The 27,442-nt window shown below is 42.0% G+C and overlaps 1 protein-coding gene across 1 annotated transcript; it reads right to left on the bottom strand.

The window, feature by feature from the left end:
- Positions 1-742: 742 nt before the first annotated feature.
- On the bottom strand, positions 743-27,369 carry ANKMY2 (ankyrin repeat and MYND domain containing 2). The gene is made up of 10 exons (XM_053258867.1): positions 27,086-27,369; positions 22,223-22,287; positions 16,765-16,903; positions 14,045-14,143; positions 12,888-13,048; positions 11,899-12,113; positions 8,855-8,990; positions 4,023-4,151; positions 2,845-2,986; positions 743-1,735 (listed from the first exon to the last, which is right to left on the bottom strand). Exons 1-10 carry the CDS (start codon positions 27,150-27,152, stop codon positions 1,536-1,538), a joined length of 1,353 nt encoding a protein of 450 aa, XP_053114842.1. The 5' UTR covers positions 27,153-27,369; the 3' UTR covers positions 743-1,535.
- Positions 27,370-27,442: the final 73 nt, after the last annotated feature.

Genomic DNA, 27,442 nt, shown 5'->3' with positions numbered 1-27,442 from the left:
AGCTGGCAGTGAATTCTGGGTCAGTGGTTCCTTTTTTGGGTCATTTTTGGATTATCTTTGAAAAGTGTGTTGTGTGTGGGAAGGGACAGATTCCCTCTTATTGTGAACTTCTGCAGTGTTTTTCAAGGCAGGGTTGCAAAATTGTGCACACTGCTTGTTCTGCTATAGGGAACAATGGGAACTCAAAACACTCCATTGTTCCCCATGGGTAGCTCCTAGGGACACCAAAGTAGTTTGGGTTCTACAGCATGATGGGTGCTACCTACCACCCAAAGCACAAAAGAAATGGGCAAGTGGGCAAAACATTTTTTAACCTTTCCCCATAGGATCCTATCTTTTTTTTTGGGGGGGGGACTTTTTAAAAGAAAAAACTTTAATCGCCTGCTTGCCCATTTCTTTTGTGGGTTGTGCAGTAGGTAGCACCCATCATGCCCAACCCACTTTGGTGTCCGTAGGAGCTACCCATGGAGAACAATGGGGTGTTAGAAGTTTGCTATTGTTCCCTATGGCAGAAACACTTGAAGCATTTCAAGTCTGTTTTGTCGAAACAGCCGGCTTGATTGTTTTGATGAAATGTTTCAAGTATTCTGTGTTTCATTTTGAGCTCAATACAGAATGCAAAAGCCATTCTGTGCACACTCCTACTGGGTACAGCTTTAAAAAATAATAAGCCAGCATCAAACTGATTTCACTCAAGAACTGACCTCTTTGCTTCCTCCATTTAGCACAAAATATATACGTATTGTTTTAAGGACCAGTTTATTAATAATGATCCACGGAACAGAATCACTGTTGAGTCCTAAGCTATAGCAAAATTACACTGTGCTGCAAACAGGTTTTCCTACAAAACATGATTCCTAAGTATTTTTAAAGTGTGATGGTCTGTTTACTGACAGATAGTTTAATCACATTAAGCCAAGATGGTTTAGTAGGATTTGTTTAATGAAAACAAACATAAGAAAAAATAGCAAAGCTTGTCTTCACATTCTAGCTGAATATCCAGAAAAGCTTAACGTTTGCCTTTAATATGTCCATCTCATAAAATTTAACAGAATTAAATTATGGTAGTCTCTGTATTGCACTTAAACCTACGTTTAAGGGAATTTAGGATTTAGATAAAGGTGACTTCAATTTAATAAGGCTTTTTCATTTTGCTGCCAAGTGGTTCTATTTTCCCACAGATATTTGTAAGTTTACAATGTTGACTGTAGGTAGAGACAGATGGTTATGCTATCATGATTTTGACCAGATGGTTAAGCTCTTGTCCTCACAATCTAGGGTAGTGGTTCTTAATGTGGGGCCTGCCAGATGTTGCTGAGCTACAACTCCCAATCACAACTGTAGTTCAGTAACATCTGGCAGACCCCACATTAAGAACCACTGATCTAGGTGATGCGACGCAGTCACACAGGGCATATACTAGATCACAAAATAGGTCAGAGAGGATTGTAACCACCACCACTGGACTTCATATTTTGTGACAATGATCTAAAGGGCATCTTTCAAACAGATTTGGCTCCCCAAGTAGGCCTTGCTTACTCTTCAGATTTCTGAGCTTTTTCAATAGCAATGTCATCTAAATTAGTCTGAGGAAATGAAACAGGCATCTCCTTGTTAGAAATGGCATCCTCCGTTCTGTCATCTGCACTTTTCAGTTCAATTCCTTTAATATCTTCAGATTCAGAGACTAACTGTTCTTGACTTGTTGAATTAGATTCCGCTGCTTGTGCCTCCTCTAGAACAAGAAGGGGGAAAAAACACAGAGCTTCATAGATTACAATGCATAACCAATTAAAACAGTATCTTGGCACCAATATCTTAAAAGCCAACACTACTAATGGAAAATATTTTCTAGTATTTGTAATAAGCTCATGTAATAACTGCAAGTTAAAAAAAAATAGCAAGCTGGCTCAACTATGGCCTCATAGGCAACTTAAGAAAGTGGTTGTGTGTTAATACAAGTTTTTAAAGGGGCACAGGTGAGACTTGTCTCTACCCTCAGCAGCATTAGGAACTTAGGAATTAATAGTTGCTATAAGAAGAAAACAGAGTGGGAGCACAGGTGATGTGTGTGGACAGATAATGGAACTGAATCCAGCCCAGTGAACAGATGATAGCTGCCTTTGCTTATTTACTGATTGGGGCTGTGTGCTCACCGCTGGGTGAGGCTTTAGAAGTGGAACTTCACACTTGTTTAACCCTTAACACCTGTTTGCAAAGGTATGGATACATATGCAAAATACAAGAAAGTATGCCTGTTGAATGTGTGCAGGGAGGAGGAGGAACAAGGAGGAACTAATGGATTTTAGACAATCCGCCAACACTAGGGATGCACACTGAGATTTTTAATTGTTCCTCTTGAACAAACCCACATATCACAGACTGGTTTTTAAAATTCCCTTGGTTTCAAAAAGGAATTTGCCATGTGGCGAACATCGGAACAGCCCTGCAGGATCAGTCCAGCACCCTGTTTCACACAGTGGCCCACCAGATGCCTCTGGGAAGCCCACAGGCAAGAGATGAAGCCAGCAAGACTAGTAGCCAGATAGACTTGTCCTGCATGACTTTGTCTAAGCCCCTTTTAAAGCCGTCCGAACTGGTGGCTATCACACATCCTGTGGCAGAGAATTCCATAGATTAATTGTGTGCTGTGGAAAAAAGTACATCCTTTTGTTGGTCCTAAATTTCCTGGCAATCAGTTTCATGGGATGATCCTTCCCTGGTATGTGTGGGGTAGGGCTGCAGTTTGAGAAATTATTGTTTTCAAGGTTTATCTCCACCCCATGCCCCCCATGAAAGGCATGGCCATGGATGTAGTTTTAATCAAAGCAAATTAATTTTGACCTCTCTTTTGCTCTTGGTCCTGTTGCTTTTTCTCTTTCGCAGCTTCCAATTCCTGCTTCTCATGGGCCTCCTTTAGTGTCTTGCATGTTTTCTTGTGTGTAAACCAATGCATTTTCTGGCAGCTCTGATCACAGTAGATCACCTGAAAAAACATATTTTATATCTCACAATAACAGCATTATGCATATATTTGAGTCTTCCAGGATATGATGCATTCTTTTACTTCAGTTTAAGAAAAGGTTAAATCTTGTAATTGGTTTTAAAAAGCAACTACTTTATTTCCCCACATTAAGTGGCGCAGCAGGGAAATGCTTGACTAACAACGAGAAGGTTGCTGGTTTGAATCCCTGCTTGTACTATATCGGGCAGCAGTGATATAGGAAGATGTTGAAAGGCATCATCTCATACTTCGTGGGAGGTGGCAATGGTAAATATCTCCTGTATTCTACCAATGAAAACCACAGGGCTCTGTGAGCGCCAGGAGTCGAAATCGATTTGATGGCACACTTTACCTTACTTTATTTCCCATTTGTTTTGCAAAATCAATAGCTAATAACTTTTTGCTTATTCTGATTTGACTTTGTGGAATACACATGGTCTCTCAGATTAAAAGGAAGGACACAGCATCAGTAACACATTTTGGGAAGATTCCAAATTATCACCATCATAAATATACCATACAGTGGTTAGAGTGCTGGACTAGGACCGGGGAGACCAGAGTTCAAATCCCCATTCAGCCATGATACCTGCTGGATGATTCTGGGCCATTCACTTCTCTCTCAGCCTAACCTACTTCACAGGGTTGTTGTGAGAAAAAACCTAAGTATGTAGTACACCACTCTGGGCTCCTTGGAGGAAGAGCAGGATATAAAATGTAGATAATAAAAAGTTTTCAAAGCAGTTTATGCTGAAAAAGGAACAGTAAGAGAGTTCTTTGTCCCCAAAAGGGTGCACAGTCTCTCTTGGGCACGCACACATGTGGTAGACACCAGCAACAACCACAGGAGGTATACTGTTGTGGGGCTGAATAGGGAAGGTTGCTCTTCCTGATAAACATAAGAGAATCACCATTTTGAAAGGTGCCTCTGACTAGTTAGTGGAGTATATAGTAAACAAGGGTTGCCTAAAAGTAACATCACTGCCTGGACTATCAGTGGTATTTACCTGCAGATTCTTACCATTTTGCATACTGAACATCTTTTGGCTGCACCCTTTTCCCCACATGTTGTACAAAATTCAGCCTCCACAAAGCCCACTTGACCAGTGATGGCTTGTGTAAGTACAGAAAAAGCTGTAGGATCAGAGCCCTAGAGGGAAAATAAAGGTGGAATAAGTCACTATAAAAGCACACCCCAAAAAACCATGTCAGAAGCATACCTACAGTACTCATATCACATACAGAAACAATTCATCACATTGTCAATACATATTTTAAAACACAATTAGCACTTTCTGCTGCACTTATATCTAACATTCAATTTCTTTGCCTACATAACTAAGAGAGGAAGCAGGGAAATTATTTTCCCACTTTCTCAGATTAGCTTCGCTGTGCGATGGTATTACTGTATTGTTAGAATTTCCAATAGCTTGCTTATATCCACACAATTTACAATGAAGATTTAAGCAATTTCTGTTTTGAGTAGGAGCAGCAGGAGGAGGAAGGTGGATGCTTCCTATCTTTAAACAAAATAGGATTTCCTATATAGCAACAGCAGCACAAACATAATTATACAAATGCCATGCAAGAATGTCATGTGCTGCTAATGTTTATTACAGGTAAGCAAAAATAGCAAGAGTTATTTTTAACAGCCTGTCTAAATGTTTATATTTTGAATAAAAGATATCAAAATAGTTTTGTTTCAGCTTGATCTCGAATCACAATATTGCTTGTGGTTAACAGTAGTAGTAGTAGTAGTAGTAGTAGTAGTAGCAGCAGCAGCAAGGAGGATTTCAAAAACAAAGTTGGGGGGGGGGGAGACCTCAGTGACAGCCTACACCACTGCTCGGCAACCAGGATCTCCATAGTCTTCACTAACTGCAGGAACTTCAGAAAGCAATGTTACAACCAGATTTTCCATATCAGCCAACACTCTTGATCGGTTTCTGTAAACACAGTCAGGCAGCACAGCTCACCTTGAGTTGCCTGCCCAATTCTACTTGCATGGTCCACATCCCAGACATGCAATTCATCCTAGCCCGCTAGGGGGAAAAGACTTACCTAGGAGGCAGCAGTTCCTGCAGACTGTTTAATGCTGGCCAGGTTGGCTGAGACCGAGAGGTCCCTTCAGGCTCTGCCAGTATTAAGACACAGGTGCTCCCTAGTACTAAGTAAGCTTTCCTCCTCTTGGGACGAGGATGGAGTGCAAGCCCCTTTGGGTATTCTTTTGAATCCTGCAATCTCTTCTTGCGGGGTTTCCGGGGACTGAGCAGAGGCGTATCTAGGGAAAATAGCACCTAGGGCGAACACTGAAATTGCGGCCCCTGTCCAAGCATCTGACACCCATCTTTCAGATAACTTTACCATAATATCAGCTGAAAAATACAAGTCAAGCTCGTTAATCTTTTAATATTTCAAAAACTATTTAGCAGTGGACTTAGCCAGACCAAAAAATGCTGGAAAACTACAAATTTCAGTATGTGGGGGCTCATGAAATACCCAAATACTATGTGGAGATGTACTTGGAAAACTAAACAGAAGTGCCTGTCTAATTCTCTACTATGCATTGTAGCATCACCATTATATAAGTTTTAAAAATCAATGGAGAATTTGACTTTTCCCAGATACTCTGTAAATAATTAAAGGATATGCAGAGTAAACTGTGTCACTGCTTGGAATATATTCTAGTATTTCAGAAAGACAGTTAAAATGAGAGAAAGAGAGCAAGAAACTCCCAGTGGGCCTTAATATTAAGGGTTTCACACTGATTCAAAGACAAACTCACCATTAATAGCCATATTAGCAAGACATCACATTTAACTCACTTATCACAAGAAGCAAAGTAAGAGCAAATGAATACAATCCTAGCTCTTAAGCGTCAGCTCAGTATTCACAAGCCCTGATTCTCTGTACATAGTGCCAATCTGAATATGTGTACAGTGTCTTATATTATATTATTATTATTATTATTTTTACCCATAGCCCCTTTGGGGGGCTTCCTAAAGGCTGGGTTGTTGGTTTTTTTGCAAAGATTCCCCCTCACCCCTCTGGCCTCTAGGGCCTCGCAGGGACCATTTGAGCATGTGCAGTGGCTGTTTTTTAAAATAATCTTTTTTTTTTTTTTAAAAAGGCCAATGAAAACAAAATGGCCACCGCGCATGCTCAAATGGCCTCTGCAAAGCCTGGCATGACCTAGAGCCTCACAGAGGGCATTTGAGCATGCACGGTGGCCATTTTGTTTTTGGCAGCCATTTTTTTAAAAATTAATTTTATGAAATGGCGCCCCCCTTAAAGTGGCGCCCGGGGCACGTGCCCTGCCTGCCCTACCCCTAGATACGCCCCTGGGACTGAGTTAAGCAGTCCTGCTAATTAAGCAGCCGGACACCCATCATTTTCTGAAGAATGTTTTCATTTTGTATATTTTTCACAAAAGCACATCTTGTCGTGGGAAAATGAGTAAAGAACAAATATGGACGTCAGAAAATCCAAAGACTAAGGGAGGGAGATGGGGCGGGGGGAAATAGAAAAAGAAAAACAAGCCCCGGGGAAAGGAATCAAAACAATATTGGTCTTGGAGGGTGTGGAGGATTATAGCCCTACAATCCTCTTCAGCTAACACTTGCCATATCTGGAGAATCCTTATTTTATTACTTTGATCATCCTTCCAAGGTGGTTAAAGGCTTTGGGCTTGGTAGAATCACAATGCAGGGACTTAATGATATAAAGAATAATAATTACTATCAAAATATAGGATGTTATGATTACAGGAGACTCCTGTTTTTCATGGGTTCTCCCATCGTGGTTTCAGCTATTCGCAGTTGGGCAATATACACCCAGTTTCTGTTATCAAAGGGGTAAATTTTGCCTATTCGCCGTACCTGTGTGTTGATTTCAGACTTCTGTTGGCATTTGTGGCAGCAGCACGGAGACATGTTGGGGCTTTTTTCTGATTTTTTGGTGGGTTTGAGGGGGCAGAATTCAGAGGATTTGGAGATTTTGGGGGGCATTACTAGAGGAGATGGAGGGTCCAAAGTACTGTACTGTACTACTCTTATTTCTTTTGGTGACTTTTAGCACTTTTCTTTGCACTGAGGAACCTAACCCCAAGATTCCCATAGGCACAAGGTTTCTCTTACTGCAGTTTCCACTTACACAACAGTAGCTAGGAATGTTACCCCCATGAAAAATAAGCCACCATGAACGTATGAAATTAATAAAAGATTTTAAACACAAATAAGACTACTATAGAATAGTATTACTTATTAAGTAAGTGGTGTGGATTAGCTGAGTTAGTTCAAGTCCCTAACCCAACCTAAGGCCAGATTACCCCCTAGCTCCTCCCCAGTGGAGTTTGCACCTGCCATTGTAAAAGGTGTCCTGTCCTTTAAATGCCCTAGTCCTCTCTGCTTCTCTAAGCCCAGCCTGGTACTTGGGACTGAACCATCCTGTCTTAAAAGGTTCTACACAGCTATAGTTATACCAACTGAAAGTCTCCAGATCTCCAGTCTTCCTTCTGATCCTTTTCCAGGCTTTGGGCTCCAGTCACACCACCACTTATTATTTCAGGTGAATCTTCTTGGAAGTTCAGGTCCTTTGCTCCAAGGAGAGTCTCTGAGTTCTGCCAATCCACAACTACCATCTCCTAAATGACCAGCACTCTTGCCTGCCCTGCCTCCTCCAGCTCTGTATGTTATTCAGCTCTGTTCTTCAAGCCACTGTTCCCTTGCTGTGTGCTTTCACCTGATCCACTCTGCAGTCTTCTTGCAGCCTTTAATATAGTCCTCCCTTGATAACTTTTGGGGCCTTACCCAATCCCTGGGTGGGCTGTGTCCAGTCACTTTAGATGGCAATGTCCAGTGCACAACTGACCAATCTCCCCTATACCCTATCAATTTCAATGGGCTTCTGCTTGAAACAAAACCTATCCTCCATTCCCTTAGCAACCAAGATGGCCACCTAGCAACCTTAGTACAGTAAATATTTACATTTCCAGGAGGTCTCTTTAGAAGTTCCCAGGCCTATGCATAAACATTTCATCCACAAGGCCTATTGCCAGGCAACCTTAGTTACTATGTAAACATACACAATAGAAATTTTAAGACAAAGGTGGTCAGTTCTTCACAGAGAAAGAGGAATAGACTGTGGAGTCTTCCCAAAAGTGGGTTTTTTGCCCAATTCTGGAGGGACTTAAAGCTAACAAGCCTGAGGAAAGCCACAAAAGTTGATAAAAATTAGTGAGTTTCTCTCATTAGTAAGTACATTTAGGACCACAGTATAAGCTGGTGGTATGGGGGCAGGAATGAACAGAGGTCCACAAGTTTTGGCTTGGTTGACTATCCAGTCATAATTTGCTATTTTTACCAACTCCTTCTCCCCTTAAGTGCCAGAGAACTCCGAGATGATATCTTGTTCTAGTCTTTGGAACACAAGCATTTCTATTGTGCTATTTCTGCCTCTTCCAACACTACAATGTAAGACTGTTCATCTCTGGAAAGAGGAGGAGGGGTAGCCTATCATATTTCTGCCTGCAAGCTCAATGGGATATGACCTCTCCTCAAGGGGGAGATGGGGTCTCCTGTGAGGGAGAGAAAGGTTCCTTGTTCTGGTGAGCAGACTCATGGACTGTCCATTCAGGACACATCAGAATACAACTCCAACCCCAATTTTAAAAATAAAATAAAATGCACTACCCACTTTTTCTATCCTCTGTACAAACACTAAACCATGTTAAAAGCTCATGAGAAAATTTCAAAGTGTTTTTTCAAGTAAATCAATTCAGGTACATCTTGTGATCTCAAATGTTTGCAAAACATAGAGAGACAGACAGGTGCTGGTTCAAACAGACACACTCACAATTTCAACTGGAGCAATGCTTCTCACAAGCTGCTGGAGCAAGGTAGCTTCACAGTAAGGAAATTTTCGAATGCACTCTCGGATAAGCTTCTCTTGATAAACTGGAAAACCATCTGTATCTCTCCCTTTTAGAAGGCTGAAATTATTAAGAAATGCATAAACATTGATATGCCAATTATATTATACATATTTATTCTATTCTGTAATCTCCATGTCTTCCTTCTCCTACTTTAAAACAGCTCAGCTTGTACCAAAGTCAATTGGTCCAACATTCCATTTCCCACAATAGCTAACCATATTCCTCCATGAAGACAAGAAGAAGGACATGAACCCAATAGTCTTTCCCCCTTGTATTCAGAGGTATTTGGTCTCTGGCCATGCAAGTTCCACATAGCCGTCATTGACTAAGAGGCTGTAAGAGAGATTTCCTTCATTAGTTTTTCTAGTAGTTTTGGAGTCACTAGGCTACAACCTTCACCAAATCTACTGCCTCACATTCCGTAAATCAATTATTCATTGTGCAAGTATGAATTGTCCTTCGCCTCTTTTGAATTTCTTGCCAGTTTAATTGGTTGGCCGCAAATTCTAGTATTAAGATATGTTAGGATATAGTATGTAGATAAAAGCTTGACAAACCCACTAAACATCTATTGAAGAGAAGAGAGCTGCATAGATGCAATTTTTTAACCAGTAATATTTATAATGTTTAAAAGCGCTTTTCAGTTTTGTGCTGGAGTAGTGAATGAAATATACGTTAACTAAATATATTTGTTCCTTCCTCACTATAAAAGCCATATGCAACTGTAACATAGTGGTAGACAAGGAACCCCAACATTCTGAGGAAAGGAAGTAGTAGTTCCAGGGTAAAGAAAAAGTATTCTGATCTCAGTATTGGTAGAGTTTCGGTGTGAATTGCAAGAAACAAGTTAGCCGACCCCCCCCACCCACACACACACCTATCACCAAAGAGAATTATTTCCAGCAATGCAACAAGCTCCACCACTGCCTTAGTAAACAAAGGGATGAGAAAGTCAAGCATGCAGAATTATCATGGGAAACAAACAGGGCAGCTCTGAGCTGAATGTTTTCCCAAAAACAGTCTTTACCGAGTATAAAAATTCTCTTTCGATAAAGAAATATTTTCAGAACATGATGGTTTAACCCGACATCATCACAGAAGAAAGTGACTCCTGGCCAGGACTCTCTTGAAAGAGTTCAAATAAGACAGGAAGGAGGTTGACTGTTGGTAAAACGTGGGCTTGATGAGGTTATTGTTAAGTGGATTCGCAGCTGGATGAACCACTGTACCCACTGAGTACTCATTAATGGCTCCACATCATCTTGGAGGAAGGTATCCAGTAGAGTGCCACAGGACTCTGTCTTGGGCCCAGCAGCATTCAGCATGGTCATGAATGACTCAAGAGCGGATCACATTTGCAGATGACACAAAGCTTGGGGGACAGAAGCCAGAATCAAGATTCAACCCAGTCTGGAGAAGTTCAGATATTGGGCCTAAACCAACAAGATGTAGTCCAGCAGAACCAAATGTAACTTTCTGCATTTGGGTAATAAAACTCAAAATCTACAAGCAGAGGATGGAGGAGACCTGGCTTGGCAGCAGGGCATGTGAAAGGTCTCTAGGGGTCTTAGTGGACAATTAGTTGAATATGAGCCATCCAAGTGATCCAGCTGCTTAAAAGCCCACAAAAGTCTGCAGCATTTACCTTGCCTTTTAACTGGCCAGGATGACACTTGGGCAGCTCTCCGGTGACCAAGGGGAAACTGTAGCTCTGGATCCATAAGGAATTCAAAGAGACAGTGATTATTTGGGGCTAGTGATAAGGATGCTCAAGTGCTTCTCTCGGGGTTTCATCCAATCTCAGGTGCTGCCTTTAAAGTCCCTTCTCATCGTGAGGAACATTGAGAGTTTGTGTAGCTCTCCCATGTCTATTACAATATATTCATACCTTCTAGGTAGGGTGTTTCCAACACTACTATTGTGTTAGAAAGGAACCGTCTAATTCAAGGTGCTGGTTTTGACCTTTAAAGCCCTTAACGGTTTGGGCCCGGGATACCTGAGGGACTGCCTGCTCCCAAGGGTTGCTGCCCGCTTGACGAGATCATCTGAGGGGGCTCTGCTCCGAGTGCTGACAATGAGGGAGGCTCGGTTGTCGTGCATGCGAGACAGGGCCTTCTCTGTTGCTGCCCCCGGACTTTGGAATGCTCTCCCGGTGGCCATTCGCTCCTCGGACTCCATCACAGTTTTTAGAAAGCTTGTTAAATCTTGGCTTTTTTCCAGGCCTTTACATGATTGTTTTATTGTTGCTTCTGTGTGTATTTATCAGTGTACAGTTTTTGTGTCTGTATATTATATATTTTAAATCACATTTGTTTTTATGTTTATAGCTTAATACTTTTAACTGTCATTTTTATTATGTTTTTTAACTTTTGTAAACTGCTTTGGGATTGTTTTTAATGAAAGGCGGTATATAAATTTAACAATAAAATAAAATAAAAAACTGAGCAGAAAGATTCTTCCCTCACCCCCACCCCTTTCCATGGGAGTGAGAAATACGAGTGGCAGCTTCCTGACTAGACCTCCAGAATATTCTAGAACTAATTCTGCACAGGGCCTGATCATTACATCAGATGCAGACTGTAGGGATGACCACCTGAACAGGAGTTATAGGTAAGGAACACATCTTGCCTTTACTTGTGTAGATCCTCCTCCCTTTGAATGGCTTCAGGCTGCAATCCTATATATGTATGTGTGTGTGTGTGTGTGTGTGTGTGTGTGTGTGTGTGTGTGTATATATATATATATATATATATATATATACACACACACACACACATATACATACACACACACACACACACACATACATATATATATATACACATACACATATACACACACACACACACACACACACACACACACACACACACTTTCAGCAAGTCCCAGTCAACTCAACAGGATTTGCTTCTCAGTAGACACGCATACGATGGTAATGTCAATGATATTTTAAACTTAAAAATACCTTTTTATTAATCCATCCAGTTTATCCTCTCGCTCTTTAAGGAAGAGGATACATTTTTGGAAAATACAACTGATGTAGTGCATTTTCACTGCCAGGACTTCATTCATATCTCTCTGCTTCATGCACTTCTCACAGATCAGATCCAACACTCTGTAGCATTTCTGCAGTGCTTCAGTTTCTGCCAGCAGAGGATTCTCTTTCACTAGCAACACAATCTGTAGAAAAGATTAACAAGAAATTTATCTAATAAGTAGGTCTCTTTTTACCATTCGATATATGATGAATTCATTTTGTGCAATCCTCATTTTCCCATTCAGTGTGCATATACTGTGATGGGCAGCTATATTCACAATAGGGGTGTGAATATAGTCAGACCAAACCAGCAACCGGTTAGAATGCCTGTAAGAGGGAATCCAGTGAGGATTCCCTTTGCTTCCAAAGATAATAAAAGGCAGTGGAGGAGCAGCGCCTTTAAAACTGAAAGAGGTGATGCTTACCAACAGGCCTGCATGGTGCTCCCTCCACCCTTCAGCAGTGGCACCCAAATGGCCTCCGTGCATGCTGAGAATCCTCACTGGATTCCCCTTTACAGGCGGCTGAACCAGCAGACCAGTCCACATATGAACCAGGTTTGGTCTGGTTCGATCACGGACCCAACCCCTTTTGCCAGGGCCAGTATGGTCTGTGACTGAACCGGCCCGGTTCACAGTGATCCACAAGGAAGTTTATTTAGGCAAAAGAACAATCTTTATTAGCAGTCCATGAAGGGCAAAACTTCAGAAATCCTATTTACTATGAGACATTAACAGTTACCTATCACTTCTGCGTTATTTTAATCATGGCTCAGCTGTAGCCCAAGTTTTGCTGTCAAGCCCCAAGCTGTCTTTTAGGAAAGGTTAAGCACTTTCTTAAAAGACAAATCTCATTCAGCAAGGTTCAAGTTACGTGGCACTGGGCTGAAAAGAAAAAATCAAGTATGAATACTATACCTTAACAGGATGCAAATTGGTAGTGGTAATGATTTTATGCAGAGGTCCAGCTAATTTAACTGGCAGTTTTGGTTCTTTGTCTAGTCCTTGCGTTTTTGTATAGTAGTCTAGCCTCTCTCGAGGAAAAAAGTTGTTGATAACAGTCACACAGTCATGTTGACCTAAAAGAGAATACCATATCTTGAGGAAGGTGCTGAATGGAAACCAATAAATGATTAACATGTGAAACAATCAAACATTAAGTCATAGAAGTTGTTTTACTGGAGATGAGAAAATATAGTTCTCAAAACTACTGAGAAACAAACAACACCCCCCCCCCGCTTCAATCAGTTTTCCCATCCACAGTAGCTTAAGTTCAAGGATAGTTTTGCAAGCAATGCTAAACAGCAATGGCCAAATGCCTCTTGACTCATCTCAAAGCATATCTAGTTTCTTTCTCCCAAGCTTTTCTGAAGAATGCCCAAATAATCCTCGAGGGTTTTTCCCTGCCTGAGAACCCCTGCCCCACAATTAATGGTAAAGCATGCTCCCCTTCCCAGATAATCACCTCCTCCGCTTGCCAGCTCCAGTCACCAACAAGTCTTTTGCCACTGCTAGTTACCTCCTCCCTCTCTCACTATAATTAACCCCTTTGAGACAGGGCTCCCTCTTTTTTAATTTCTCTGTTATGCAAACTGTGATGTGAATTTATTGTTTAAACTGATTTTTTTTTAAACTTTGGAAGAGATGGCAATGATAAACCCCTCCTGTATTCTACCAAAGACAACCACAGGGCTCTGTGGTCGCCAGGAGTAGACACCAACTCGACGGCACTGGCACACATTACTTTAGGGGAACTGGAAGGGAGGGCTAGGTGGCAGTCAAACGCTATTTAAATGGACCCAGGTCTGAATGAACTGGGGCCCACAACTCAAAATAAGATGAGACTTTTCAAATTGGGAGAGTTCATAGTTCAATCCCATCACTAAATGTTAAAGTAATATCAAAGCAAGCTAGCAGCCACTATGTGGCTGCTTTATGACCCAATCAGGCACCACCCACCACATCACTGAAGTAGAACTTCAGTTTCTTCCTGCAAAAAAAAAAAAAAAAAAGGAAATCCACCAAGCTCCATAAACTCATAGCTTTAATAAGGTCAGGACAGTCTTTCCATTTACCCACAAAGGCAGCCATCTGAGCTGCTGTCCTTCCCACCGAGTTGACAACATCTGTATCTGCTCCAGCCTCTAGCATCAGCCAGGTAATTTCTTTGTTACCTACATACAGAAGAGAACAGGAGTTTTTTAAGTATCTGAAGAAAATCTTCAGCCCAAGTAAAGGCTGTTCAAGAGGTTCCACACCCACCCTGTCATAAAACTGTATTAAAACTTTACAGCCCTTCATAAACCTAGTGTTGTGCATCATCAATATCCAGCAGTAAAACATATTCATAACTATGCTAGTTTTCCCCTAGGGCAGCATTTAAATGTGCAATGACACACTAGTGTGCCTCAGGATCAGTGTCCCCTCTAATTTATTTATTTTTAAATCAGTGAGCAGAATGAGTTTTGTTCTGGGTGGCAGTATCAAGGCAGTGTGCACACATGTGCATTACAATATGCCACTAGATATCGTACACGCACACCCCCTCACACACACACACACACACACACACACACACAGACAGAAGGAAAAAGAAGTGTATTTTATAATTCTACTCTATTTTATTACATAAAGTATAGTAAAAACAAGGCAGTACTTCAACAAACAGTTATTGGAAGTGATAATACTTCAATATTTAAATAAGTATGGTAGAAATAGTACTATCATACTGCAGTCTGTACCATGCATGCCTGTAGCCCTGGGCTTACCCAAGAATCAGTTCAACAAAGTGTTTTTGTTCCAGACAGGTTGTTAAGAGAGGCTGCTTGTCAAAGCCTTTTCCTTGGACCACAGGCTGCTTCCTGGCAGCAAAATCAGAGGGACAACACTGTGGGCTGCAAATGGCCACATCTCAGGATCTGCTAACTTTCCCCAAGGCAACAAGCAGATGTGTTTGACTGTTCAGGCATTGCTACTTTTCAAAACCTTTTGCATGGTCCAGTCTCTGCTTCCAATTCTAGGGGAAGCCACATCTAATGAGCAGCAGTTGTGGATAAGCTGTCTGAATGAAATTGTTACCTGTCAGGAACTGCTCCCTGCATTTAATGGGTGGTGCTGTTAATGGCTGCCAGGTCCCATCAAAACATCCAGCATGCCCCAATATCCTGCCCACATCAGCTCTACAGGCTGCTGCAGAGAATTCTGGTATTGAACCAGCTTTCCCAACAGTAAACACATTGTCACACACAGGTGCATGTGTAGCTTTATTATTTATGTATAGATTTGTTCTGTCCCTTACAATAAAAAATTGTTTATGGAGGTTCAATACAAAAGCAATAAAAGTACAAGACCAGATCCAGAAAACATCAGCAATTAAGATCAATAAAGCACCCTGATCACAGACACAGGAAGCTGCACAAATAGCTCCCATGTATGTAGGAAACAAGTTTTTAAGCTAGCAGCGGGGTGAAATTTGTTGTCAACACCTGAATTGTTTCAGGAAATTCATTGCTGGCTGAACTCCTAGCAAAATTTCTCAGGATTTCCCACATCTGTGATAAATAAAACCATGGAGGTTAGAAATATGCTGTAGAAAAATGGGAAGAATTTTCAGAATGACAGATGCTGCTCTGGGTGCCAAATGCCACACTTGCTTGGCAGTTTTGTGGGCCTGAGTCACATCCACACACCTGCAGAGCCATGCCCATGTAAGAGCTGCTTATATGGCAACTCTGCTGATGCTCCCTGCCAGTGCTCGCTCCTTTATGTGAAGCAAAGAACAATCCAGAGAGCCAGTGTGCATATTAAGGTGATTTTATTTCACTGTGCACTGATGAGAAAGCCAGTCCATATTCACAAATCGGCATTCTTGTTAATAATGCTTTGATTTCTGAAACCAAAGGAAATAGTGTGGATCCCAAATGAATTGTTTCCACTTAATTCATACCAGTTTTGACTGGGACCAGTGGTCAAGTGAGAGATACGAGAAGTTAAAAAGCCACACTTTCGACTACTGGAAATGGCTGGGATGCAAGTGCTCCTGATTCTTCTGAGGGTGAGAAAGACTTAAGAAAGGAAATGAGAAGGTTCACCACTGGGAGTGACTCAGAGTTGGAGCTGCGCAAGAGCTCAAGCAGTGGGCAGGGAGTGGCGGGGGCATCAATTTTGCCCTGGCAAAAGCCCATGTGGTGGTGGCAGCAAACAGGACTTTTGGTGGAAGTCAAGAGACAGACGATTCCCCACACAAGAGCTCAAACGGTGGAAAGTTTATTAAGACTTTTTTTAAAGTTTATTTTAATGCAAATACTTAAATTATTTGCAAAAAACAACATCTACATCCGCTGACTGAAAAAAAGGCTGGGGTCTTTCATATCTAGTAATGAATTTGCAGCTAATTAGCAATTCGGTCGCTGAGATAGCTGACCGTAGAGTTATCCTGTAATCCATGGTTATTATGTCATGTGGAAGGAGTATTGCATGGGGTTGTGGTTTATGAGGTTATGTAAGATATTTTTATGGAATTGTGTTGCTGTGTATGTTATTGCTTATAAGCTGCCCTGAGTCCTATGGGAGTAGGGCGACATATAATTCTAACTAACAAACTAACTAACTAACCGCCAAATCACACTGAGCATGAACAATTTTGCCTATGAAGACAAGTTCTTCACAACAGCCAGAACTTACCTATAGCACAGTCACCTTAGAAAGAAATAAACCCTGCCTATACACAGAAAAAAACAGTAGGTTCTTCTCTCTGCATTTGAAGGCAGTTGTTAAAAAGCGGGGAAGTGCATACCCGAGAGCCCAGCAAACATCAGGGCAGTATAGCCGTGTTCATGTTCATTGCAGTTTACATCAGCCCCATGTCGCAGAAGCAGTCTGCACACATCAATTTTCCCTTTGTATGCTGCGTGCATCAGAGGGGTCATGCCATGCTAATGAGAAAAGAAATAAATGCAAGAATATTACATCTGTTCTACTTCAGTACCAATGCATACTACATGGGCAGATGTGCACAAAAAAAGCAAACTATAAAGAGTCTGAAATGAGAAGGTGGTACACCCAACATCGTAATTTCTTATGAACGTGCACAAACTGAGGTTCATGCACAGGTTCGGCTGTGCCAGGGGGAGGCAGCGGTGAGCAGGATCCTTAAAAAGGAGGAGAGCAGACCCATATCTGCTCTCCACTGCCCGATGCAGTTTCCTTCTGCTGCTGCAGTGCCACTCCCAATAACTCGCATGTGGTGCCAGCATGCACATGGCGTCCTCACATGTGTGTGGTCAGCATGGTGTTGCTGCCCATGCAAATGGCACCTGTGCATGCATGGCTGTCATGTGCATGCTGGTGCCATGCATGGGTTCTTGGGAGGACCGCCACAGCAGCAGGAAGCTGCATGGGGCAGTGGCGAGCAGGTAAGGACTTCCTCTCATCCTTTTTAAGGATCCAGCTCACCGCTTCCTTGCCCCCAGTGGTGCCAAACCTGTGCATGAACTTTGGTTTGTGCACATCCCTAGCACATATCACTCACCCTGTTAGCTATCCCACATGTGGGCCTGATGGCAGCATGCCGCTATGAGACTTCAGTTCTTCAAGTCGAGAGGCAGGCTGAAGGCATTCCAATGGCTTGGGGCATAGAAGGGGAAGGGGGAGTTGTGCCTGAGTGTGCACCTCTTCAAAGCTCAACTGCTTTCCTCCTCAGGATCCTTTGAGCTGAGAGAAGGAATACTCCCTTGCAGGGCAGTATTCCAGGACAGGGCAGTAAGTCAGATGCAGACACAGGCTATACACAGAGCTTTGCTTTCAATAGAATGCACATTCTGTGCTTTCTGGGTTGTGTTTGTTTTGGGAAGGAGCCATGTTGGAGATGAACATTTTGCCTTACAAGTGCATCACTTCAGCACTATGGCATTTTTGAATTTGTCTCTTCATCATACAAAAGCCACTGAAAATCCTACGTGGTAAGTCACTTTAAAAAATCCAAACTGGAGGGGGCGGGGACTGCTGGGGTGTTCAAGGAGGACATATTGTCCTGAAGAGCAGTCTTCAGAGGCTTTTCTACCCTTGCACAATACTTGGACTGTATGAGAGAAGTCTCCCAAATAATTTTGCATAATTCCAAAAAGATACACGATAAACATCTGTCAAATGTGCATTTCCAAAAATTCATAGTGACATTAAATATAAAGAAAAAATAAAAGCTAGAAAGACGGGAGGGATGTCCAATTTTAATCAGGACATTCACTTTTAAGATTATGCTGAATTTAAACGTACTATGCCAGGATTCAACAAATCCCAGGGGGCCAGAGAAGCATTGGTGCATAGAAATTAAACCATGGCACCTAGACTAGGATATTCTGAGGTAATGTTAATTAAAAAAAAAAAAAATCACTTGCTAGTTGTAAAGGGCATAAAGAGAAGTCCATTTGCCCTCTCCCTTCAATGTCCACCACTAAGTCAGATAATACTGTCAAGTGTCTATTGTCTGGCTCCTAAATCCAAAGAACAACACTATGCTATCATTATGGTTTGTGCTTTATAGTTGTGCAGGACTCTGTTTTTTGCTACAACACACACTACTATCCCTCTTAAAGACAGATCTAAATACTACTAAATAACTGGAGGAGTATGTCACAATCCATCTTTAGACCTCCAGAGTTTTTACACAATTGATTGATACTATGTTTATTGGTTCATAGTTTTGATTAAAAGCTTCCAAGAGTTAATGTATCCATTCTTTTCCAGTCTTAACTGGCTTTCCCAATTCTTTGCCAAATGTGTCATAGTGTAGGACATAATTTGTTCATTCTGAGTTGAGTGTTACTTTGAAACAATTAAGCAAGCATAATTCAAGTTTTAGAGCTGGTTGGTTACGAAAACAATTTACTGATGCTATCTTCCAACAATCAAGTGCCCTGTTATATTGCCAAACCCTTCTGGTAGCTTTTTGTGCCGACAGTTTCAGCAGATTCCATATGCATACAAGTTCTCCCTGCAATAAATTGCAGATTGCTGGAAGAGAAGTATTTGGCCCCAGATGTATGGAATGACTAGGGATAGACAGGTGTACAACAAAACTTTGTCCTGTCAGCTCTCTCTATGTAGTTAGGGTCTGTTTAAAATATGGACTTGTCATATTGAAGTTAGCAGTGTCCAATATCAGTAACTAATTTTTATCACTGATTCTGACCCTTATCTTTAGGAGACATACAGTAGACTAGGAATAGGCAACTTTTGACATTCCAGCTGCTATTTAACTACCAGCCTCCCACCAGCCTCCTCAGCCACAATAAACTGTGTCTGGGGATGATACGAGCTGTAGTTCAACAACAGCTGGAGTGCCCAAGGTTGCCTACCCCTGCTGTAGACACTATAACAAATATACAATGCTTAAAATAGGGTGGACAGGTTGTGGGGGGGGGGGAGAAGATCCCCCAAAGGCCAAGAACATAAGAACAGCCCTGCTGGAACAGGCACAAGGCCAATCTAGTCCAACATCCTGTTTCACACAGTGGCCCACCAGATGCCTCTGGGGAGCTCACAGGGAAGAAGTATGTGCATGCCCTCTCTCCAAGAAGAGAAGATCCCCCAAAGGCCTCTTTATATTTATTTCATTTAAATATCACACATCTAAAAATAGCTCAGAGTGGTTCACAATAAAAAAAATAAAACTCTTTAAAATATTATGATAAAACTCATTTTTTAAAAACCACTTAAATATTATTAGGAGCCAAGCTGAAGACGTGGGTCTTTATGGCTCTCCTGAAGGCCTCCAAGGATGATAAACCTCTTATTCTCATAGGCTGTGCTCCACAAACCATTTGACATTTCAGTATGGCAATTTATATAACCGACACATTTTACAACCAGGGAAGCTACGTATTTAGGGGAAGATGGAGCATTGTGATGGTTTTCTTGCTTTTTTCTCTCAACTGTGGCCTTTGGTGAAGACCTGACCTTTTGAACAGCAGTTCACATATACAGTACTGTATATTATGAGTCATGCAATTATTAAGCCAGCAGCAGGTCTCTGCAAGGCACCATTGTATGCAGAACCTCCACTTCAATTGTTCCTCATTCCCAACAGCTTTCTTTGTACAGTGTTCTTTCTAAAGCATTTTAGAACCATAAAATTAAAGAAAATTCATTCAATATGTGCACTTATTGTTTCTCCTGCTGAAAATATAACTCAAGCTTTGAAATGGCAGGAGGGAATTTTCCAGGACGTCCATTAGAGAATAGCTCATAGATCCAAAGAATATTTGCCAAAGCCTGGTCTAATCTCTAATAATTAATCAAACAAAGCTGCTTCCCTGACTGAAAAGTATCATTTTTTAGTATTCACTTGAACAGCTTTGAATAGATTACAAAAGTTCATGTTAGTGATAACTTCTTGTTCACGGCTCCTCAACACTTTGTATTAATGGGGAAAATGACTATATTAAAAATGGTTTTTCCTTTGCAATTCCTTTCCTTCCTTCTCACTCCTGCTTGGTTTCAAGGAAAGAGGTGTTGAGTTTAGGCAGGGTTTGTTCCAGAACATGGTCACTCACACATACATTCCCAAAGCTATAGGGACCAGAGGCATCCAATTATCCTAATCCTTGAATCCAAGCTACATAGTCCACAATTGTCCTTCTAATCTACCATGGTCAGGCATGTGAGATGATAGCAATATTGTCCATTACATATCTAAAAAGCACAGCACCTTTGCTGCATGCTTCCTTCTATACTGCAGATGGATTCACTAAATGCCCTGTTAAGCCACAAAGATGAAGAATTTTTAGATACTGCAGTACTGTTGTACATCACAATTCCAAATGCCTGGAAGTCACACAAATATGAGAAGGGTTTCTTGATAGAAACATGGGAAGCAATTTACCAGGGAAGTTTCTTTAAAGCTGAACAATTATTATGGCTGAACAAGCCACGACAATTTCATTTTGTTTAAGACTAAAAGGACAACACAACATCATTATCACCACCACCACGGGCATGCCTAAGTCCATTGATTCTGAATTGTGGCCAGTGTTTGCAAGATGTTAGTTTAAAGGCACAAAAAGTGCATAACATGTGTTTCCATGAGTTTATCCATAAATATGCTACAGTTTTCTCCCACAGTAATCCACTTGGCAGACCCAAGAAGAGGTCAAACAGCCAATTATAACTACTTTTAAAATATCCTGTTACATAATATGCAGCTTTCCATATTCAATCTATCTAAAGATTCATGGAAACTTGAGATTTTAAGAAGTGTGATCTCCAAAGATGATCAAAAAATATTAACAAAAGCTCAGGTCACTTTGAATTTTTTAAAAAAAGATTTCCATATAGCACTAGCTTACTGTAAAAATCAAAATGTCGTTAATCAATCTCCAACAAAACTTGATTATACTTCTTTTCAGGTAATCTCACATATATAACATTATTTTATCTCCGAAAGGATAACCAATTTGAAGTTATTGACTTGAATATTAGCTTAACTATGATCCTCCTCAGAAGTACTCAGGATAAAGTACGGCTCAAAACTTTCGTTCTGGTGTACTGAACAACTGTTCAGATTTCCTTGTTAAGTATTATTTTACTTAAAGAAACACATCAACTTTTGAATGTGAATATATTATTTGATCTTGCCAGATCCAGAATTATTATAATATATATATATAGCGCTATTCGACAGGGATTCTTAAAGCAATTTACACCAGCCCTCGACAATTTTTCTTTGGAACCAGACCAAAAATTTAGGAGCCAGGCCACAGGCACTTGACAAAATTACCAAACTTAGTGATATGCACTGTGGAGGGGAATGTTAAATGGGCATCTGTGTATCCCAGAAGTGGCCAGTGAGGGCAACATGCTGACCATGCAAGTGCCTGTCACACATGTACAGAGGTCAGATAAGTGCCCTAGGCAGGGCAGCCTTCACACGGGATGTCGGGCAGAGGATGCTGCTTGTGGGGGCTGCCAGGTGCAATCGGTATTGCAGATAATGACTTCTGAAAGTACCTCCCACCTCCCCTTGCTGTCCACCCTGGTGTTGCCCTCACCAACCGCATCTGCTGTATCCCCTTTACAGGTAACATACTTAGAACAGAAACAAGGAGGGGGGGGGGGCAGGCAAGATTTTATTAAATAACTCTGGCTCTGAATATCCTAGTTTAGGTGCCATGGCTCCCTGGCATCTGGGATTTCCCAACCCCTGATTTACACAGCCAAAAAGGAAGAAGAAGCATATTTTTAGTCAAGCCCTTTACCTCATCCAAACAATTCACATGGACATTTTTGCTGCCTAGTAATCTTGTAGCTTCTTCTGTGTTTCCTAAAAAAATAAAATAAAATAAAAATAAGAAGCAGACACATCTATGTCTATGGAGTCTTTAAAGAAGAATCAAAACAATGAAAATGCTGTTCATTTGAAACTTCAACAGAAGATTAAGAGCACATTAGAGCAAATCAAGGTCATTTGTTTCTCAGAAACAATGCACAGAAGATAAAGTCATTCAGAATTCTGCTGCAAATTCTAAGAACTGGAAAGTCTCATAGGACCACTGTGTTTGTATTGACTCCAATTGCTTAACTATGATCACGAAACTAAAGTCAGCAGCTGATATTCCGTACAATGTAATGTGGTTAGTCCTGAACCTTGGGCTGGAGTTTGCCTATCCTGTTTGAGTAAAATTGGAGCTTCAAATGGTGGCAGGAGCCCCCCACACACACCTGACAACTGTGGCTGGGAGGAGAGCACCTTCTGCCCTCTATATCTCCCTGCCAGCCTTCCCATACATTTATCTCTGCCTTTTAAAAACTTTTTAGCCCATTTTTAAACTCACATTTTGAAAATAAAGTGCGTGATTTCCGGGGTTCCCTTATGATTCTCTGGTGTTACATCACTTCCCCTGTGATTCTCGGATGTTAGGTCACGTTCCCTGTGATTCTCTGGTGTTAGGCAAATTTTCTTCCAGGTTTCACAGTGAGTAACCCATTACTTTTTAAAGTGACTTTAAAGCTTAGCGGGAAACTACTTGATCCCAATCCTGACCTTCTGAAGGGTCCACAGGATCCCAAACCAACATTTGCAGGATCTGGTCGGAGCTGATCCCGACATTTACAAACATGCACACCCCTAACTTAAACCCATGCAATTATACTTCTGCAATGCTGTGGCCATTATTGCCAATGGCTGTAGCACCGCAGAAGTGCGATGGCATGATTTTATGTAGCAGCACAACAGCTCTGTTCCACAACACTGTGAGCTTTGTTTTGGACACCTGCAGCAGGGTAGGCAGTTCTGAGCCACCCACATCACACTGCACAGAATGTCAGACAGTACATCTAGCTGTCAGCATATTTGTACCCTCAGAACAAGTTGCCCCTCCGTCACGGTTAGAGACCATGCTGGCAACAGGTTCTTTGCAGGCTCCTTAGCAGTGGCATGAGGCAGCTATGCCTGTGGCCACAGTCTTGCTTACCTGTAATGCAATGCTCCTGTTATTGCAGAGCTCCACAACTTGGACCTTCCAGGTGTTGTTGGATCACAGCTCCCATCATCCCTAGCCACAGTGGCCAACAGTGAGAGATGATCAGAGTCAACAGTAAGAGATGACAGTCCAACAAAAGCTGGTGGGCAGAAGTTGTGCAGCCCTTGACTATTGCCTCGCTGGATGCAACAGTGGAGGCATATGTTATAGGAAAATGCTGCCACTTTAGAAAGATGGGAGCTTCCAGCATGGTTGCTGAAGAGCACTCTGAGCCTCCCAAATACTTGTGTATGCTAGGTTAATACTTAACTTCAGTGGTGGCAGGCCTAGAATGCTCTTCAGCAGCTTCACTGGAAGCCACTTTCTTTTTTTCCTCCAGAGCCTCAAATAATGGGCCCTTGGTTAGTATCCAAATCGGCTGCCCCCTGGTTAAAGCATAGATCAGTACCAATCTTAGGTAACAGAAACCAGGTTTCCTAGTAATCAGAACCAGCTCACCCAGGAGAAGTGGGGAAACTGGCTACTGTTAAAGTGTACTCTCATCATTTTTATACATATATCTCATACACACACACACACACACACACACACACACACACACACACACGTTACAGGTATGAGACAGGCTACTCCACTTACTAGCTTACATCTAGACTGTTACTCATGAGTACTCCTATTGAAATACCACAAATTTATTTGCTTTCAATAAGACTGCTTATGAGTAACTCAGTTTGGATGTAAGCCAATGACTGGAGTAGCCTGTCTCATAATTGGTGTGTGTGTAGGGGGGTGCGCGTGTGTGCAAAGAGGCAACTTTTAAATATGGTGATTCTCTTTATTTAGCAGGGAGAGAGTAACTGACCCTATCCACCCCCAGTACAGTACCTCCAGTGGCTGGTGTCTATCTTATGTTTCTTTTTAGATTGTGAGCCCTTTGGGGACAGGCATCCAACTTGTTTATTTATTTGTTATTTCTCTATGTAAATCACTTTGGAAAATTTTGTTGAAAAGTGGTATATAAATATTTGTTCTTGTTGTTGTTGCTGTGTGTGCACACACTTATTTACATAAAAATATGATTTTTTACAAATTTACATAAAAATACAATACACTGTTCCTGAGTGTATTTGACGTGAGAGAACTAGCACTGAATTAACCCCTATTCAGACATTATGTTGTACGAGTGTGTAGATGTCTGTACACTCATACATGTGTTTGTGTGAATGACTGTACCCGCATTCATTTTAAAAATGAATCTGCATATAGGCCCCTCAGATGCATGTGCCCAACGTGTCATGTGTGTACCTGTGTTCAGATCTGTACCTAGCCTCATTCAGGTATTCTAAAAAGGGTGCCGGAAAATGCAACACAAGTCCCACCTGGTGTGTAAATCACTCACCCCTTCCAGCTGTGTCAGTCACGCTCACAGCCTTTATCTGAAGTGGCAAAGGCAGTAAGCATGATGGCAGGTGCTTCCATGACTGAAAGACAAGGGGGCATGCAAGTTGTCAGTCAGGGAAGTGCCTGCCATCCCAGCATTTTCCTGAAGCAAGGAAGGCTGTAAGCATGACTGACACACCTGGAAGGGATGAGTATCTGACACACCAGGTGGGACTTCTGCTGTATTTCTGGAGGCTGTGCACAAGTATACCCTCCTTTTCAGAACATCTATGTGTGGGCTCATGCATATACTGTATACTTGTACAAGTGTTCAACACAATGTGCAAATAGGGCTCTCGTGACATCTTTTTCTTCACATGTCTGAGACTCAGGGTCCATTTTTTACTACTATAAGCAGAGGCAGTCACTGTTATCCTTATTCCCGACCCCTGGGACCTCAATACATGACATCAGGGGCCGATTCCATGTTCACAAGGATGGTAACTGCTGCCCATCCCCAAACAGCAAATTGCTGGCCCTGTCAAAGGAGAAAACTGCATCGGCAACAGTGCATGCAGAATTGCATGCACTGAGTTTAGCATATAGTACTGGTTTATTAAAAAAGGTTTGTGCAGTTTTCTGCACACTACTGTCAGTCCTATCATTCATAATGCCATGGCTATTATACTGAAGCTGGTTATGAAAACATTGTTAGGCCCTAGAGTCATGTTTTATTCTTATCCTGGTGTGTTTCCTGCCAGCAACACACCAGGATTGAAAAATGCAAGATCAAATGCACAGGTATAATTAACACACTAAGAATACCCTTGTGTATCAGAAGCATGTGTACCAGTAAAACAACGGGGAGATAGAGCCCTTCCTACATGCTGCAACATTTAAAAGTGTAGCCTGCTGACAAGGCCTTTTGCACCTCTGCATAACAATGAGTAAACCATCACCCTTCACAGAGATCATGATTCTCAGATCACATCTCTTCTCTGACTTACAATGAGCCTTTCCATAAAAGAGACAGGTGAGAACCCACATTGTTCAGTGTCTAGAATAGGGGTGGGCAAACATCGCCCTCCAGCTGTTGTTGAACTACAACTTCCATCATCCACTGCCACAACAAACAGGGGTTGGGAATGATGGGCACTGTAGTTCAACAACTTGGAGGACCAAGTTTGCCCACCCTTTGTCTAGAGCAGGTATTCTCAACATTGGGTCCCCAGGTGCTATTGGACTTCAACTCTCAAAATCCCCAACCCCAGTGGCCTTTGGTTGGGGATTATGGGAGTTGACATCCAATAACATCTGGGGACCCAACATTGAGAATCTCTGGTCTAGACTTAGATTGGGGAGACCCAAGTTCAAATCTCTAATCAACAATGAAGCTCATTAGGTTACCCTGGGCCAGTCACTCCGCTTCAACTTACCTACCTCACACAGTTGTTGTGAAAATAATAATATGGGGCTGAGAACCTTGTACACTCCCCTGAGCTCCTTGGAGAATGAGTAGGCCAGAAACAGATATTTCCTTGGGCCCTTTACTGTTTGTTTGGAGATTTCTATACAAGTATACAATGCATGGCTAATAAGAAGATCAGCAGCAGATACTACTCCACACTGGATTGTGCCCAGCCATTGCAGAAACTCTTTGGATTTTATTTATTTATTTATTTATTTATTTATTTTTACATTTTATATCCCGCTCTTCCTCCAAGGAGCCCAGAGCGGTGTACTATAGACTTAGGTTTCTCCTCACAACAACAATCCTGTGAAGTAGGTTAGGCTGAGAGAGAAGTGACTGGCCCAGAGTCACCCAACTAGTATCATGGCTGAATGGGGATTTGAACTCAGGTCTCCCAGGTCCTAGTCCGGCACTCTAGCCACTACACCACGCTGGCTCTGGAAGTGTAGGAAAGGCCTGCACTTTCTGCACCCCAGTCCCAAATACACACACCCCACACCAATAATATGCCCTTGTTTTGCAAGCTCAAGGGTTGCTTCCCACCATAATATGGCAATACGGAACTAAATCCCAGGAGCCTCTCCGTTACACAACCGCGTTGCACATATAGTGGGCCCAAGGCCCGTTCTGGTTACAGAGACATGCAAGAGATGCGATACTTTCTTTCCCACACCCCAGTTGACCTCCCAGCTAAGCAGCAACAGAGCTTGGCCTAGACTTGAGCAATTCTCCTTCCGCTTGCCCAACAACTGACCGGATTCCAGAAGACAAGGCTGCCAATGCCTTACCTTTCCCAATCACCTCCAGCAACTCCTTTTCCTCCTCGCTTAAGTCCCCCTTCCTTGGGGGAGCCATCGCCTTTTGCTTCTTAAATCCGCTCCTTCCTGCAGCCCTGTATTCACAGGATCAATAATGGAGATTTCCTCTCGCTCAGGAAGAGACCACCACCACCACGCGCAGCTGGAGTAGAGCAACCATAACAGACTCCCCCCCGCGCTCGCGACCGTATCTACATCTCTTGCAACTCCGCAACTGACTGGCTTCACTGTAGTAGCTTCCTCCAGCTAATCGCCGCCTCGAAAAGACAGAAGTGAGGTTTCAACCATTTGTTCTGAAAAAAGGGAGATGGGCAGGGGGAAAAAAGA

This window comes from Hemicordylus capensis, chromosome 6 (genome assembly GCF_027244095.1).
Source record: "Hemicordylus capensis ecotype Gifberg chromosome 6, rHemCap1.1.pri, whole genome shotgun sequence".
Lineage (NCBI taxonomy): Eukaryota > Metazoa > Chordata > Lepidosauria > Squamata > Cordylidae > Hemicordylus > Hemicordylus capensis.
Note: the sequence above shows the minus strand (reverse complement) of the source record. Positions and strands in the feature narration are given on the sequence as shown.

What these genes read in the sequence shown, in the direction of transcription:
- ANKMY2 (XM_053258867.1), bottom strand. Translation starts at nt 27,152, where the DNA reads ATGGCTCCCCCAAGGAAGGGGGACTTAAGCGAGGAGGAAAAGGAGTTG. An exon ending in ATGTGAATTGTTTGGATGAG is followed by an intron (nt 16,904 to 22,222) that starts GTAAAGGGCTTG and finishes TTTTCTCATTAG; the next exon opens with CATGGCATGACCCCTCTGAT. An exon ending in CCAATTTGCATCCTGTTAAG is followed by an intron (nt 12,114 to 12,887) that starts GTATAGTATTCA and finishes TCTTTTCTACAG; the next exon opens with ATTGTGTTGCTAGTGAAAGA.